The following is a 17,763-nucleotide window of genomic DNA, read 5'->3' as shown; positions in this document are numbered from 1 at the left end:
GTGCAAAGACAGAAATGTGGAATTGAGATTACAATTTGATCAGTCATGATCCTTTTGAACATCAGTGCAGGTTGGGTGAGGCAACCCTTGCGTTTAACACAGTGTGTTGTATTCTGCAACAAATTAATATGCACAAATCTGACAATTTATTGAAATTTGTACATATTTCAATTTTGCCTGTCTACCGTAAATTCAAAGAGAAGTTTGTGCAAAGCAGAAATGTACTGAAAAGGTTGCTTGGATTACAGTTCTACTTACCGCCCAGCAGCAGTTCCTGAACAGACTCTAAAGCTGCTGCGATATTTAAGTCTAAACATTGTGCAAGACAAGATAGTGCCCTGCTCCGGACTGTAGGAGCCTTATCCGAGCATCTACCCAAGATCACCACCTGGATCCAATACTTGCTCTTTAGATACTTCAGATGCTCAGGCAGAATAGTACTATCTTCTTTCCTATCAGGTAATTTCAGCAAAGCCATTATTACATCCAAGGCAAAACTTCTGTAAGCTACCTAAAAACAAGAGAAACAAAGTACAAATCATTTCCTTTCTTACTGAGTGTGTAGGAGACACAAATCATTCAGAGGAAGGTTCTCACAGCTCTTGGGACCTGACCTTTGGTATTGTCTGTGTGGTGTTTGCTTCCTCCTGCACACCAAAGGTGTGCTGATAGGTTAATTGGCCACTATAAATAAGTGGCAAAATAGTCAAAGGAAAGCAAATACAATGTTAGCATTCATTTCCAGAGGACAAGAATATAAAAACAAGGATGTAATGCTAAGGCTTTATAAAGCATTGGTCACACCACATTTACAGTATTGAGAGCAATTTTGGGCCTCTTATCTAAGAAAGGAAGTGCTGGTATTGAGGAGGGCCTCGTGAGGAAGTACATCAGAATGATCCCAGGAATGAAAGGCTTACTGTATGAGGAGCATTTGATTGGTCTGGGCCTGTACTCGCTAGAGTTCAGAAGAATCAGGAGGGATCTCATTGAAACCTATTGAATATTGAAAGGCCAAAGATAGAGTGCACATGGAAAGGATATTTTGTTAGTGGGAGAGTCCAGGACCAAAGGGCATAGCCTAAAATCAGAATCAGGTTTATTATCAGCAGTATGTGACGTGAAATTTGTTAACTTAGCAGCAGCAGTTCAATGCAATACATAATATAGAAGAGAGAAAAAATAATAAATATGTAAATCAAATACAGTATACATATATTGAATAGATTTTTTTTTAATGTGCAAAAACAGAAATACTGTATATTAAAAAAAAAGTGAGGTAGTGTCCAAAGATTCAATGTTCATTTAGGAATCAGATGGCAGAGGGGAAGAAGCTGTTCCTGAATCACTGAGTGTGTGCTTTCAGGCTTCTGTACCTCTACCTGATGGTAACAGTGAGGAAAAGGGCATGCCCTGGGTGCTGGAGGTCCTTAATAATGGACAGTGCCTTTCTGAGATACTGCTCCCAAAAGATGTCCTGGGTACTTTGTAGACTAGTACCCAAGATGGAGCTGACTAGATTTACAACTTTCTGCAGCTTCTTTTGGTCCTGTGCAGTAGTCCCCCCCCCCCCCATACCAGACAGTGATGCAGCCTGTCAGAATGCTCTCCATGGTACAACTATAGAAGTTTTTGAGTGTATTTGTTGACATGCCAAATCTCTTCAAACTCCTAATGAAGTATAGCCGCTGTCTTGCCTTCTTTATAACTACATCAATATGTTGGGACCAGGTTAGATCCTCAGAGATCTTGACACCCAGGAACTTGAAATTGCTCACTCTCTCCACTTCTGATCCCTCTATGAGGGTTGGTATGTGTTCCTTCGTCTTACCCTTCCTGAAGTCCACAGTCAGCTCTTTCATCTTACTGACGTTGAGTGCCAGGTTGTTGCTGTGGCACCATTCCACTAGTTGGCATATCTCTCTATTTTTGTGTGGATTCTGTGTGGATGAGTGTGTGTTCACAAAGACTTGCTGTACATTCCCAAACCAAAAGCTGTGGATGAACCAGGAGGTACATCGTCTGCTGAAGGCTAGATCTGAGGCATTCAAGTCTGGCGACCCAGGCCTATACCAGAAAACCAGGTATGATTTGCGGAGGGCTATTTTAAGGGCGAAGAGACAATTTAGAATGAGGCTGGAGGCAACATCGGAGGCACGACAACTCTGGCAGGGTCTGCAAAACATTACTTCCTACAAAGCAAAACCCAATAGCATGAATGGCAGCGATGCTTCACTACAAGATGAACTCAACACCTTCTATGCCTGTTTTGAAAGGGAGAACACAACTACAGCTGTGAAGATCCCTGCTACACCTGATGACCCTGTGATCTCCATCTCAGAGGTTGACGTTAGGCTGTCTTTAAAGAGAGTGAATCCTCGCAAGGCGGAAGGTCCCAATGGAGTACCTGGTAAGGCTCTGAAAACCTATGCCAACCAACTAACAGAAATACTCAAGGACACTTTCAACCTCTCACTGCTACGGGCGGAAGTTCCCACTTGCTTCAAAAAGGCAACAGTTATACCAGTGCCCAAGAAGAAACTCATCCACAAGAATCCACACAAAAATAGAGGAACATTCATTTAGAACAGAGATGAGGAGAAATGTCTTCAGCCTGAAGGTGGTGAATCTGTGGAAATCACTGCAACAGACAGCTGGAAGCCAGTCATTGGATGTACTTAAAGCAGAGGTTGATAGCTTCTTGATTAGTAAAGGGTGTCAAAGTTTACAGGGAGATGGCAGGAGAATGGGTTGAGACAGGTAATAAGTTGGCCATGATAGAATGGTGGAGCAGACTCAATGGGCCAAACAGCCTAATTCTGCCCGCATCTTATGGTCTTATAAAGAAGGACTGATGGAAATGTAAGAGAGCATGTTATACAGGACTACAGGCATAGGGAATGGGACTGATAAGATTTCTCTGCTGGGGACAAAGGCACTGCTGATGGGTTGAACAGTTTGCCTGTACTGTAATGTAAAAGCCACTATAAGCAGCAGAATAGAGGTACTTCCTGTTAGGGGTCATTCTAGTTATGAAATTATGGATTGACTAAAATTAGAACCAGTCTTCAGAAATAAAACCTGTACTGTACACAATTTAACTTTGAACTGATGTTTTGTGGTGGTTAGTGAAACCAATTACTGGGTGTGGGACATCTCTGTCTACACAAGGGAAGACAATAGCTGAATGCTCCTGCTATTAGCACATTGTTAAATGTGTATCCCTGCCACTCAATACACAATTCAGTCACCTGTTCTGTCAATTAACATTATAGTTAGTTGTAAATTCATGTGGAACTTGAACAAATGGGGAGTCTGAAAGGAGTAGGTGAAGGGTCTCAACCTGAAACGTCAACTGTTCATTCATTTCCATAGATGCTGCCTGACCTGCTGAGCTCCTCCAGCATTTTGTGTGTGCGTAACAGAATGGGTATATTTTTCATGCCTGGCTTTAGGAACACCAGTATTGAATATTCAAAGGAATTCTGCTAATTGTATATGCTGCCATTGTAAATATGTCATTCTGTAAATATTCCAAATGGTAAAACTAGTTAATTATTAAATATCTTTGTGTTGAAGGAGCATTATCAGCAGAGTGAGATTCTCTTGGACTCTCTTTGAGGATTTACTCTGTGAATAAAGACTTTTATATTTCCCAGTCACAGCTTCCGTGTGGCTCAGTTTTAGTCAGTTACAACAATCCCCTCATTATCTGGATAATTGACAGCCAACAGTACTTTAACTAGAGTAGAGAAAGATGTATGAAAGAAATTGGGAGGAATTGATGGGAACACAAGAATAATAAAATGGAGGCAACACGCATAAAATGCTGGAGGAATTCAACAGACCAGGCTGCATCTATGGAAAAGAGTAAGCAGTCGACGTTTCAGGCCAAGACTCTTCACCAGTCCCGATGAAGGGTCTTGGCCCAAAAAGTTGACTGTACTATTTTCAACAGATGCTGCCTGGCCTGCTGAGTTCATCCAGCATTTTGTGTGTGTTGCTTGGATTTCCAGCATCTGCAGATTTTCTCTTGTTTAAGAATAAAATGGATTTTGCGGGGGAGAAGTTTTAATGATCCATGATAGTTAGCATGGATTTGGTGGGCTTACAGGACTGTTTCCATGCGATTTCATCCTTTGACTCCTATAAAAGGGGCAGCACAGTAGCATAGAGGATAGCGTAATGCTTTACAGCATCAGCGATTAGGGTTCAAATCCACTGCTGTTTGTAAGGAGCTTATACGTTCTCCCTGTGACTATGAGGATTTCCTCCAGGTGCTCCAGTTTCCTCCCACGTTTCAGAGAGTTACGGGTTAGGGTTAGTAAGTTGCACGCATGCTATGTTGGAGCCAGAAGCACAGTGACACTTGCAGGCTGCCCCCAGTACAATTCATTGACACAAGTGGCACATTTTACTATATATTTTGATGTACATGAGACAAATAAAGCTAGCCTTCATTCTTCAAAAGAAAATTAAGGCAAAATACAAATATACAAAAGGATGTAGCAAAAAAAAGGTACAATATTGCTTCTTGTCGCAGCATGTCCACTGCGGAATAAAGAGACCTACAGAAAGTAGATCTAATCTTCATAGTTGACAGACCATGCTTGTGGAACAGATTATCAGTTACTCCTAGAAACCTCTTAGTAAAAGAATAAAGTTCATGTTGGTCCATAAATGAGCAGGCAATCCTTAACACCAGTGAGGGTAAACATATGCTCATAGCTTTCCTTACCTTGTTGTTCTGTGAGTATCTATGGAACCAATCCAAGAAAGCAACATAATCTGCACAAGGAAGTTTTGTTAGCAATTTCACAACAGCCTGGGCACCATGGGTCCGATACTCTGCTTTATCTGGCACCTATAATATAGAAAACATCATCAAATACCAGTACAGAAACAAAAGGGGGATATTCAGCCCTTCAGCTGGTTCTAACATTTGCAGATATGAAGCTATTGCCTATCTGAACTCCATCCAATGTACCCCACCATTTCCCTCAACATCCATGGCTAGCAAAATTCAAATCTCAGATGTGAAAAATATTAATTGAACCAACATTTATTGCTTTTATTGGGAGGATTCCATAATTCTACTATGCTTGACACAATGAAGTATTTGCCAGGTTCCCTCCTGAGATCAGATTCCATTATAGCATGCGTCTTCACCCTTGGCTGTTGCATTAGTAGAAACATTCTCTCTTGATAAAACACTTCAAGAGCCCAAAATACCTCAGGTTAAATCTCTCCTTAACCTACTACACTACACTGGAAATGATATATTAAAAAAAGTTCAAGATTAGCTTTGTCACATGTATATCAAAACATACAGTGAAATGCATCATTTGCATCAAATTCAATCGATGAGGATTGTGCTGGGCACAAGTGTTACCACGATTCCACCACCAACACAGAATGCTCACAACTTGCGAACCCTAACCCGTACACCTTTGGAACGTGGGAGGAAACCAGGGCACCCAGAAGAAACCCATGCAGTCATGGAAAGTACGTACAAACTCCTTAAATGTATGGTTGAGAGTGGGGCTGAGAATGGAGTGTGCCTAACGGCAGAGCGCATATCCATGATTGGCTCCAATTCTCAATGATTAAAGCATCAAGCAAGATTGAAATAAACAAGTAGAGCGAAAGGTGATCGGGTGCTCAGTGCTGTCTGAATCTTTGAATTTCCGTCTGTACTTGATCAGTCTCCCTCACTGCTGCTGGAGGAAGGTGCAGAGGTCTTGGGTAAGTTTTGATTGGCACAGTTTGTGGATTGAACTCTTTTTTAAGAAGACTCTGCAGTTCATGCTATCTGTGTTTCCGGTTACTCTTTTTTTTTACTGAGATCGGGGTGGACTGGCTCTGCAGCACACAGTCAATGAACGACACGGTGCTAAATTGCACTGAGCTGAACTAAACTGAACATTTCTAGACTGTTTCAAGGACTCTGCAATTTGATGTTTAATATTCTGTGCGTTATTTGCTTGCTTTCTCCCATTTGTACAATTTGTTCCTTCTTTTTGCGCATTGGGTGTTTGAATGGACTCCATGGTTGTAGGAGCCATGTATCTGTTTTCTAATAGTATTTTGTGTTGCGCATTATACAGGATTAACCCCCCTCCCCCTGCCAATGCTTAGTCTCCAGGCAGTATTGATTTGTTCGAGTAGCCACTACATTTTGTCAACAAAAAGAATCATGAAAATGAACATCAGCATTTGGATTCGTCGGTGAAATTAGAAAGCAACATTGATAAGCCAGGAGTTGCTTGTGGCAAGTAATGACCTTTTGTTGATTCATGATTCATGCTGTGTGCTTGGGATTGGAGCACAGTTTGGAATGATTGTTGCTGACTGTAAGCTCTATGGCAAGTTTGGTTCTTTTGAAATGCTGAAATATTTTGCTTCCCGACATTTAAATTGAACACTGTTTGGACTGGTTTGCATAGTTGGAAAACAACCCAGGTCAAGCTGAAGGCAGTGACCTTGAAGTCGGGACTAAACAAAAAAATTAAAGCTACTGAGAAAGCCTTGCTGAGTAGTATTGAATGTTTCAAAAGGAATACAAGAACACTGTGGGCAAGATTAAAAGGTATAATATAATCCAGGGGTCCCCAACATTTTTGCACCGCAGACTGGTTTAATATTGACAATATTCTTGCGGACCGGCTGACAGTGGGGGGGGGGGGGGGTGTTAATCACGACCGGAATATAGGTGATAAGTCAACTATAAGTCGCTTATCAGTGGCTAATACACTCAATTTCATTTCTAAAAGGGTTTATCTAACGAATTTAATATTAAACACACAGTGCATATTTTCCTCACATGAATGTAGTGATAAGTCAATTATAAGGGGGTTCCTCATGTCCAGTCTATTCCGCAATTTAGTTTTCATTGCATTCATTGCAGAAAACTCCGCTTTGCGGAGATATGATGTTGGAAATGGAAGCAACGTTTTCAGTGCTCTTGTGGCTATCTCAATATATTCAGCCTTGACTTTGATCCAGAATGCCTGCAGAGATGCTATGTCAAACATACTTTTCAGCCCACCGTCATTTGCAAGCTCGAGGAGTTGATCTTCCCGCACTGACATGGATGATTCACCGTAGACATTCACAAACAGGTCACGGACCCATTCCTTCGCATGTCTTGGGTCATTTGCGGTTGGGAAGTAACGCTCGAATTCTGTCGACAGCGAAGATAGGTGATCGCGCACCAGCTGTGAGAAGGACGCTGCAGCCTGAGTCTCTCCCAAATTCCCAGCTAATGTTGGGACATGTCAGATATGCCCCTGTCCACTGGCCGTCCCCACAGTTCCAGTTTGGCTGTGAAAGCAGGCACTTTATCTGCCAACTTGAAGACAGTTGTCATTCTCCCCTGAAGTGACAAATTGAGTTCATTGAGCAGGTTGAAGATGTCACACAGATAAGCGAGTTTTGCTATCCACTCCTCGTCACTGAGGTGTGCTGCCAGTGGTGACTTTTTTCCTGAAAGAAATCTCTGTAGCTGCTCTCTTATCTCAAAAACCCTGGCCAGGACTCTCCCCCTTGATAGCCACCTGACTTCAGTGTGTAAGAGAAGGCGTTTGTGCTCTGCATCCATTTCCTCGCAAAGCTGCTCAAACAGACGTGAGTTAAGGGCTTTTGCTTTGATGTGATTGATAACTTCAACAATGTCACTCAGTACGCTGTTAAGATCAGGTGACATTTTTCAGCTAGCCAGCATTTCCTTGTGTGTGACACAGTGTGTAGACTGGCATTCAGGAGCAACCTCTTTGACTCGGGTAGTGAAACCAGACTCGTTAAGCCGTTCCAACAGCTGTGCGTCGATGTCCTCCGCTACGTCATCGATTCTCCATGAAACTGTGGTAGCTGAAAGAGAAATCTGTGCCATCTTGTTAGCTGCAGCTTCTCCCAACAGTTCACGGCACATGTCCTTGGCAGCAGGCAGAATCAGTTCTTCACCAACAGTGAAAGGCTTAGCCTTAGCAATACGGCTAGCCACTAAGTACGGCGCTCTCAGAGCAGCAGCATTTGTGGAGGTGGTGATTCTCAGCACGTGCTTCTGTTCCACTTGCTCACGTTTTTTCTGCTCAAAAAACTCAACGGGTTTGTCTTTAAGTGCAGGGTGTTTGGACTCAAGGTTATGAAGTAGTTTTGAGGGCTTCATTGCTTCATTAGGCAGCTTGTCTCCACATATCACACACAGGGGGCTTGGAGTGTGCGAGTCACCGGTCGCAATAAAGCCATATTTTATGTACGACTCGTCGTATTTTCTGTTCAAGGAAGCTTTCTTTTTTTTTTGCAGTCTCGACCTCAGCTGTCTCTGCGTTATCATCATCATTAGGCCTTTTATGTCCCCAACCATCTCTTCCAAAGAAACTCTCAAGCGATGTCTGTTATTTACTCATCGAGTAGTTGTAGGTTAATGACCGACTGATGACCTTGCGTGAGTAATGACCTCATGTGCGTTCAAGTTCAACAGTGGGTGTGACAGGGAATGAGGAAAGGTGCAGCTGACTCGTATCGTTTCATATCGCCAAATCATATCGTTTCCCCGCAGCCTGGTAGCACGTGCTTTGCGGCCTGGTGGTTGGGGACCACTGATATAATCAATTAGATAATCACAACCATAAGGCTACTGACCTTGTTGAGTTTATTGAAAAACAAATGAGGACTTCCACACAATTGATGTAATGGAAATATAGGGATACTACATCACCTGCAGTAAGCAAAGGTGTGAACTAAGATAAGTCACAAATTCGCTCTAAGGCTAAAGGAAGCAGCCTTGCCACTACTGTGGCCACTTTGAAAAGTAAAGCTAAAATTGAGCCTGGAACAAATGAAAAGGAAATGGTCTCATCAGCCAAAAGGATTTGTCTGTTCTGTGAGGGTGAACATATATTGGATTCGTGCTCTCAACTGGAGAAAAAGGTTCATAATAAGATTGCCTTCATAAAAGAAAATGCCTTGTCTGCCTTGGTTGTTTGTGTACAGGACACATTAACAAGGTTTGCAAGAAGCATCTTTCATGCAAGGTATGCAGTGGCATAGTTCATATTCACTCTGATGAAAAGAGGGCTGATTCGAAACAAGCTGAGAGAGAATCAGACACAGCAATGAGTAACGCCTCGGTATCTAATGGCTTTATGGGAGCTGCCGATCATGACTGAAAGCTTCCGATAATTCCAGTTCAGGTGAAGTCTAAGAAGGGTAACAAGACTGGTTATGTATGCTTTCCTAAATCAAGGAGGTACAGCATTGCTCTGCACAATGAGCCTCATAAATAAGCATAACCCATCAGGAAAAATAACACGCTCCATGGGCCATGGGAAAGTTGTGAGTAGCTACATTATTTCAGGATTGGAAGTGGCTGGCTTAGATGGTGAAAATTACTGTGAACTGCCTAACATCCATATGCAGGAAAGTATGCCTGTTCACAAAGGGAATATATCATAGGGATCTCCAGAAATAGACTCACCTGAAGCATAATCATTTGTCAGAAATTGAGCTGCTGACAGGGACAAATATGCCTAAAACAATGGAGCCATTACAAATGATTCGCAGTATTAATGATGGACCCTATGCAATTAGAACAATGTTGGTTTGGACTGTTAATGGGCCACAGAAATGAGACCATTATGATGGAAGAGACCAGCTCAGGCAGAGCTTACAGTTAACAGGATTTTAGTTTTGAACTTGGACGAGCTTTGGCAGCAGCAATTCAAAACAGATTTCCCTGAATGCAATCAGGATGATCAACCTGGCTTGTCAAGAGTAACACACATAAAATGCTGGAAGAACTCTGCAGGCCAGGCAGCATCCAGGAAGAGTAGTCAACATGCCGGAATGGGAATGGGAATGGGAATGGGAATGCGAAGTGGAATTCAAATAGGTGGCCACTGGGAGATTCTATTTTTTTTTGGCAGACGGAGTGTCTATCCATGGCCTCCTCTACTGGCGCGCTGAGGCCACACTCAGGTTGTAGGATCAACACTTTATATTCCGCCTGGGTATCCTCCAACCTGATGGCAAGAACATTGACTTCTTGAACTTCCGGTAATGGACCCCCCACCCTCTCTTTTCCCTCTCTCACCTTATCTCCTTGCCTGCCCATCACCTCCATTTGGTGTCTTCTGTCCTCTCCTATCAGGCTCCCCCTTCTCCAGCCCTTTACTTCACCCCTTCCCCTCCTGGTTTCACCTATCACCTTGTGCTTCTTCCTCCCCTCCTCCCCAACTCTAACTCTGACTCCTCATCTATTTTTTCTCCAATCCTGCTTAAGGGTCTTGGCCACAAACGTCGACTGTACTTTTTTCCATAGATGCCGCCTGGCCTGCTGAGTTTCTCCAATATTTTAAGTGCTTGTTGATTGGATTTCCAGCATCTGCAGATGGCGCCGCACTCGGTGACCGTGTTGCGAGGTCCATTCCAACTTTACAGTATACTAATTTCTGTGATTTCATTCGCATTTCTCGTCGAGTAGCTGATAGTCACATCAGATATGACAGGCTGACTCTTCTGAACATTGGGAAGACGGCATTTACCCACTATGTGCCACCTTTTCTACACTGGGAACCGCTGCTCACACCATCCATGGGAGGCTCATTTATTGCACCGCCGCTACCTTGCAAGTGGCGCCGCAGGCGAGGGATAAGGGTCGGCGCCTGGTGAGGTTGAGACAGCGTGCTAATTGGCCACCACTCTCTAGTATACTTCTGGCTAATGTTCAGTCTCTGGACAACAACCTGTGCAAACAGAGAGCCAGAATCTCCTATCAGTGAGAAACAAAGGAATGTAACACTTTGTGCTTTGTGGAGACCTGTTCGACGCTCTGGGTTCTCCCTGTTCCGGGTGGACCAGTGTAAAAGAGGTGGGGTATGCTTCATGGTCAATAATACTTAGTGCGACCCCTGGAACGTGCATGCCCTCATATCCTTTTGTTCCCCGGATCAGGAGTACCTGGTGCTGCTGTGTAGACTTTTCTGGCTGCCTTGGGAGTTCACTGCTGTTATTATCACAGCTGCGTGTATTCCGCCGCAGGCTGATACTGACCTGGCTCTGAAGGAACTGTACGAGACCATCAGCACCCTGGAGACAGCACATCCAGAGGCTGCCTTCATCGTCGTCAGAGACTTTAGTAGAGCATCGCTGTCTAAAGTCTCCATGAGGTTTTGCCAACATATCCAGGTGAGCACACAGGGAGATAACATACTCGACCACTGCTACTCTCCCTTCCGCAATGCTTACAAAGCGCTCCAAAGCCTTTAAGAAAATCAGATCACTCCTCCATTTTTCTGGTGCCAAAGTACAGGCAGAAGCTGAAACAACTGGCAGCCATAGTTAAAACAGTCCACTGTTGGTCTGACTAATCAGCCTCCATGTTACTGGACTGTCTTCCATGATGAGGATGTCGCTGAGTTCACAGATGGGGTCACGAGTTTCATCTGGAAGTGCATCGAGGATGTTGTCCCCCAGAAAGCAGTCAGGGTCTCTCCAAACCAGAAACTCTGGATGAACAGCTCAATACAAGCAGAGCTTACATTGCTGGTGACCACCAGGAACTCAAGAAATGCAGCTACAATCTGTGCAAAGTCATCAAGGCAGCGAAACAACAATATAGGGATAAGATCCAGACAGAATTCTCCACCAACAACACACACAGCTTACGGCAAGGTCTGCACACCATCGCAGACTTCAAAGCTAAACACAGTGGTGTTTCCAACATCAATTCCTCTCTCCCAGATAAACCAAATCTTTTTTACGCTCGGTTCGATGTCGCCATCACTAAGCTCCTGAGGAGAGCCGCTGATGTGACCTGCAGCTTGGTCATCTCCGAGGCCGAAGTACACAGGTGTGTCCAACGAGTGGAAACCCTAACCCTAACGCAAGACCGGACGGCATCCCAGGGCGAGTACTCAGGATGTGCGCAGCACAACTGGCAGGTGTGTTTACAGACATTTTTAATCTCCCCCTCTCCCAGTGTAGAGTGCCCTCCTACTTCAAACATCCACCATTGTTCCTGTACCTAAAAAGACCAAGGTAACATGTCTGAACAACTGGTGTCCTGTTGCACTCACCTCAATAATAAGCAAATGCTTTGAGAGGCTGGTCAAGGACTACATCTGCAGCTTGCTACCACCCAAACTGGACCCCCTACAATTCACCCACTGACACAACCAATTGACAGATGATGCAATAGCCACAGCTCTTCACACCGTCTTTACACATCTGGAGAAGAAGGTCGCTTATATAAGAATGCTGTTCTTGGACTACAGTTCGGCATTCAACACCATAATTCCCTCCAGGCTTGACAAGAAGCTCAGGGACCTCGGCCTTCACCCTGCCTTGTGTAGGTGGATCCTGGACTTCCTGTCAGATCGCCGGGAGGTGGTAAGAGTGGGCTCCCTCACTTCTGCCCCTCTGTCCCTCAGCACAGGAGCCCCTCAGGGCTGTGTCCTAAGCCCCCTCCTTTACTCCCTGTATACCCATGACTGTGTCACCACCCACAGTTCTAATCTGCTAATTAACTTTGTGGACAATACTGCACTGATGGCCCTAATCTCAAATAATAATAAGGCAGCCTTCAGAGAGGAAGTCATCACCCTGACATAGTGGTGTCAAGAAAACAACCTCTCCCTCAATGTCACAAAAATAAAGGAGCTGGTTGTGGATCACAGGAGGAATGAAGATGGGTTAACCCCTATTGACATCAATGGATCTGGGGTTGAGAGGGTAAATAGATTTAAGTTCCTCGGCATACACACCACCAAGGATCTCACGTGATCTGTACACACCGGCTGTGTGGTGAAAAAAGCACAACAGCACCTCTTTCACCTCAGACGATTGAAGAAGTCTGGTATGGGCCCCCAAATTCTGAGAACTTTCTACAGGGTCACAATTGAGAGCATCCTGACTGGCTGCATTACCACCTGGTATGGGAACTGTACTTCCCTCAATCACAGGACTCTGCAGAGAGTGGTGCAGACAGCCCAGCGCATCTGTAGTTGTGAACTTCCCATGATTCAGGACATTTACAAAGACAGATATGTAAAAAGGGTCTGAAGGATCACTGGGGACCCAAGTCACCACAACCACAATCTATTCCAGCTGCTACCATCCGGGAAACGGTACAGCAGCATAAAAGCCAAGACCCTCAGGCTCCGGGACAGCTTCTTCCACCAGGCCATCAGACTGATTAGTTCATGCTGATACAATTGTATTTCTATGTTATATTGACTGTCCTGTTGTATATAATATTTATTAAAAATTACTATAAATTGCACTTTGCACATTTAGACAGAGATGTAAAGATTTTTACTCATGTATATGAAGGATGTAAGAAATAGAGTCAATTCAACTCAATTCGATTCAATTCTAGTTTGAGATTGCTGAGCAGCCTGCTCTGAATCTAAGGAAGAGGTTCAAGAAGGATGTGTCATTTCATGCTGAGTGCACAGCTTTCATGAAGGATGTCATCTCCAAAGATCATGCCAAAAGATTGCAAGCAGAGGATCTGGAACGCAGTGATGGGTAAGTCTGGCATATTTCACATCATGGTGTTTATCACTTCAGAAGAGCAAAACTTGGTGTTGTGTTTGACTGTGGAGTGACTTTTCAGGAAATACCACTTAATGCTCAGTTGTTACAAGGACTGGATCTTACTAGCTCACTGACTGGAGCATTAAGCAGATTCAGAAAAGAACTAGTGGTGATCATGGCAGATATTGAATCAATGCTTCATCAGGTTAAAGTGCCTGTGGAAGTTGCAGGCCTTCTCAGGTTTTTCTGGTGGCCTGATGAGGACCTCAGCCAAGATATAGTGAATTTTAGAGTGGAGGTAGATCTCTTTGGAGCAACTACATCAACCAGTTGTGCCAATTTTGCTCTTAGGAAATGCTAAGAGGACAATGTTCAGCAGTGAGACAGTGGATAAGGATTTGCTTCTTTGTTGATGACTACCTGGTGTCAATGTCCTTTGAGGAAGAAGCAGTGTCTCTCTATCATGACCTTGTATCCATTTGTGCTGAAGGCAGTTTTCGACTTACAAAGTGGATAAGCAACAGACACAGTGTGCTATCTGTAATACCATAAGTGCATAGAGCGAAAGACATGAGGATTTGGATCAAGATATTCCTTTGGTGGACGGAGTATTGGGTGTACAATGGTGTATTCACTGATACTTTCAAATTTAAGATCACGATCCAAGATTGACCGCTTACCAGAAGGGGGATCCTTTCCACAGCTAGTTCCATCTATGAACCTTGAGGAATCTTGGGTCTCATCCGTTATCTGCTAAGAAGATCCTACAAGATCTATATAAGAAACTTGTCCTAGTTCTGCACAGGGATATCAGTGACTTAGCTATTAAATTAAAGGGCAGGAGCCCCAGGGTTGTGATCTAAAGATAGGTACCCGTGCCACGTGGTAGTGAGGACAGAAATAGGAAGATTATACAGTTTATCACATGGCTAAGGAGTTGATGTAGGAGGAACGGCTTCAGATTTTTGGATCATTGGGCTCTCTTCCATGGAAGGTGGGACCTGTACAGAAGGGATGGTTGCATCTGAGCTGGAGGGGGCTAATATGCTAGCGGGAAGTTTTGTTAATGCTTCACGGGGTTTTAACTAGAGTTGCAAGGGAATGGGAACCAGAGCACCAGAACAGTTAATGGAGAGGCTGTGGAGGCAGATGTTGGTAAGATCTCTAAGTCAGGAATCAAAAGGTTGAGCATAGTATGATAAGTGTCCTGAGCTCTGTATATTTCAGTGCATGGAATATTCTAGGAAAGGCAGATGAGCTCAGGGTATGGATCAACACCTGGAATTATGATATTGTAGCCACCAGTGAGACTTGGTTGCAGGAGGGGCACAATATCCCAGGGTTCTGTTGTTTTAGAACTGACAGAACGGGAGGGATTAAGGGGGAGGGGTGGCATTACTAGTCAGGAAAAATGTCACGGCAGTGCTCAGTCAGGACAGATTGGAGGACTCAACCAGTGAGGCATTCGGGGGGGGGACCACTGAGGCTGTCTACAAGAAGGGTCAGAGCCGTCTCTATTTCTCGAGGAGACTGAGGTCCTTTAACATCTGCCGGACAATGCTGAGGACGTTCTACCAGTCTGTGGTGGCCAGTGCTATCATGTTTGCTGTTGTGTGCTGGGGCAGCAGGCTGAGGGTAGCAGACACCAACAGAATCAACAAACTCATTCGTAAGGCCAGTGATGCAAATATGCAAAAAGATAGGTTTGGTCCACGGATTGAGATTCTAAATTGGAGAAAGGCCAGTTCTGATGGTATCAGATAGGATCTGGCAAGCGTGGATTTGGACAGGGTGTTCTCTGGCAAAGGTGTACTTGGTAAGTGGAAGGCCTTCAATAACAAAATTTTCAGAGTACAAGTTTGTACGTGCCTGTCAGAATAAAAGGTAAAGATAACAAGAGAAGGGAACCTCGTTTTTCAGGATAGTGAGGCACTGGTTAAGAGGAAAAATAAAAGGAGGTGTATAGCAGGTATAGGCAGGCAGGAACAAATGAAGTGCTTATGGAGTATAAGAAATGCGAGAAAACACTTAAGAAAAAAATCAGCAAGGTTAAAAGAAGGCATGAAATTGCTCCAGCAGACAAGATGAAGGAGAATCTGGAAGAATTCTGCAGTAATGTATAGAAGGGACAAATTTGGTCCTCTGGACGACCAGAATGGTGATCCATGTGTGGAGTCAAAACAGATGTGGGCAATGGATATAGAGTCTATAGAAGTGAAGCAAAGCGGCATCAACTTCATGGACCCTATACAGATTACAGAAGACAAATCAGGGTGAATAAATCCCCAGGGCCTGACAAGGTATACCCTCAGACCCTATAGGAGGAAAGTGCAGAAATTGCCAGGGCACTAGCAGAGATAATTGAAATATCCTTAGCAACAGGACAGGTACTGGAGGATTGGAGGATAGCCAATGTAGTCCTGCTGTTTAAAACAAGCTCTAAACGTAAACCAGGAAATTATAGGCTGGTGAATCTGACATCAGTTGTGGGAAAGTTATTAGAAGGTATTCTAAGGGACTGGATATACAAGTATTTGGATAGACATTGGCTGATTAAGAATAGTCAGAATGGCTTCGTGCGTGGTAGTTCATGTCTAATGATTCTTACAGTTTTCTGATGAAGTTACCAGGAAAGTTGACGAAGGCAAGGCAGTGGATGCTGTCTACGTAAGGTATTTGACAAGGTCCCACATGGGAGGCTGGTCAAGAAGGTTCAGTCACTTGGCATTCAGGATGAGGTAGTAAATTGCATTGGACATTAGATTTGGGGGAGAAGACAGAGTGACAGTACATGGTTGCCTCTCTGACTGGAGTCCAGTAACTTGTGGTGTGCCACAGGGATCGGAGCTGGGTCCCTTGTTGTCAGTCACCTACAGCAATGTCCTGGATAATATGTTTAACTGGATCACCAAATTTGCCGATTACACCAAGATTGGGGGTGTAGTGGACAGTGAGGAAGACTATCATGGCTTGCAGAGGGATCTGCATCAGCTGGAAAAATGGGCTGAGAAATGGCAGATGGAATTTAATGCAGACAAGTGCGAGATTTTGTACTTCAGTAGGCCCAATCATGGTAGGCCTTACACAGTGAACAGAAGAGCACTGAAGAATGTGGTAGAAAAAAGGGATCTGGGAGTAAGATCCATAAGTCATTGAAGTGGTGTCACAGGTCGCTGAGGTTGTAAAGAATTCTTTTGGGACACTGGCCTTCATAAATCAATGTATTGAGTACAGGAGATGGGATGTGATGTTGAAGTTGTATAAGACATTGGTGAGGCCTAATTTGGAGTATTGTGTGCAGTTTTGATCACCTACCTACAGGAAAGATGTTATTAAGGTTGAAAGAGTATGGAAAAAATCTGCAAGGATGTTGCCGGGACTGGAGGACATTGATTTGAATTAATTTTTATTTCTTACATTCTTCACATACACGAGGAGTAAAAATCTTTATGCTACATCTGTCTAAACATGCAATGTGCAATTTATAGTATTTTGTAATAAATACTATGTACAACAGGACAGTAAATATAACATAGAAATATAATTGTATCAGTGAGAATTAATCAGTCTGATGGCCTGATGGAAGAAGCTGTTCCGAGCCTGTTGCTCCTGGCTTTAATGCTGCAGTACCGCTTCCCGAATGGTAGCAGCTGGAACAGTTTGTGGTTGGGTGACTCTGGTCCCCAATGATCCTACGGGCCCTTTTTACACACCTGTCTTTGTAATGTCCTGAATAGTGGGAAGTTCACATCTACAGATGCACTAGGCTGTCCACACCACTCTCTGCAGAGTCCTGTGATTGAGGGAAGTACAGTTCCCATACCAGGCAGTGATGCAGCCAGTCAGGATGCTCTCAATTGTGCCCCTGTAGAAAGTTCCTAGGAGTTGGGGGCCCATATCAAACTTCCTCAACTGTCTGAGGTGAAAGAGGGCTGTTGTGCCTTTTTCACCACACAGCTGGTGTGTACAGACCACGTGAGGTCCTCGGTGACATGGATGCCAAGGAACTTGAAGCTGTTTACCCTCTCAACCCCAGATCCATTGATGGCAATAGGGGTTAGCCCATCTCCATTTCTCCCGTAATCCACAACAAGCTTCTTCGTTTTTGCAACATTGAGGGAGAGGTTGTTTTCTTGATACTACTGTGTCAAGGTAATGATTTCTTCTCTGCAGGCTGCCTCAACATTATTTGAGATAAGGCCAATCAATGCAGTATCATCAGCA

The 17,763-nt window shown here is 43.9% G+C and overlaps 1 protein-coding gene across 1 annotated transcript in view; it reads right to left on the bottom strand.

The window, feature by feature from the left end:
• The window catches only part of ncapd3 (non-SMC condensin II complex, subunit D3), a 214,493-nt gene that overhangs the window by 117,010 nt on the left and 79,720 nt on the right, over positions 1 to 17,763 (bottom strand). The window contains exons 10-11 of the mRNA XM_072283812.1: positions 4,739 to 4,864; positions 259 to 511 (exon numbers count right to left, since the gene is read on the bottom strand). Coding sequence (XP_072139913.1) covers positions 259 to 511; positions 4,739 to 4,864 — 379 coding nt within the window. The remainder of the gene's footprint in view (positions 1 to 258; positions 512 to 4,738; positions 4,865 to 17,763) is intronic.

Source organism: Mobula birostris, chromosome 20 (genome assembly GCF_030028105.1).
Source record: "Mobula birostris isolate sMobBir1 chromosome 20, sMobBir1.hap1, whole genome shotgun sequence".
Taxonomy (NCBI): Eukaryota; Metazoa; Chordata; class Chondrichthyes; order Myliobatiformes; family Myliobatidae; genus Mobula; species Mobula birostris.
The sequence above is the reverse complement of the archived record's forward strand: the minus strand, read 5'-3'. Positions and strand labels throughout refer to the sequence as shown.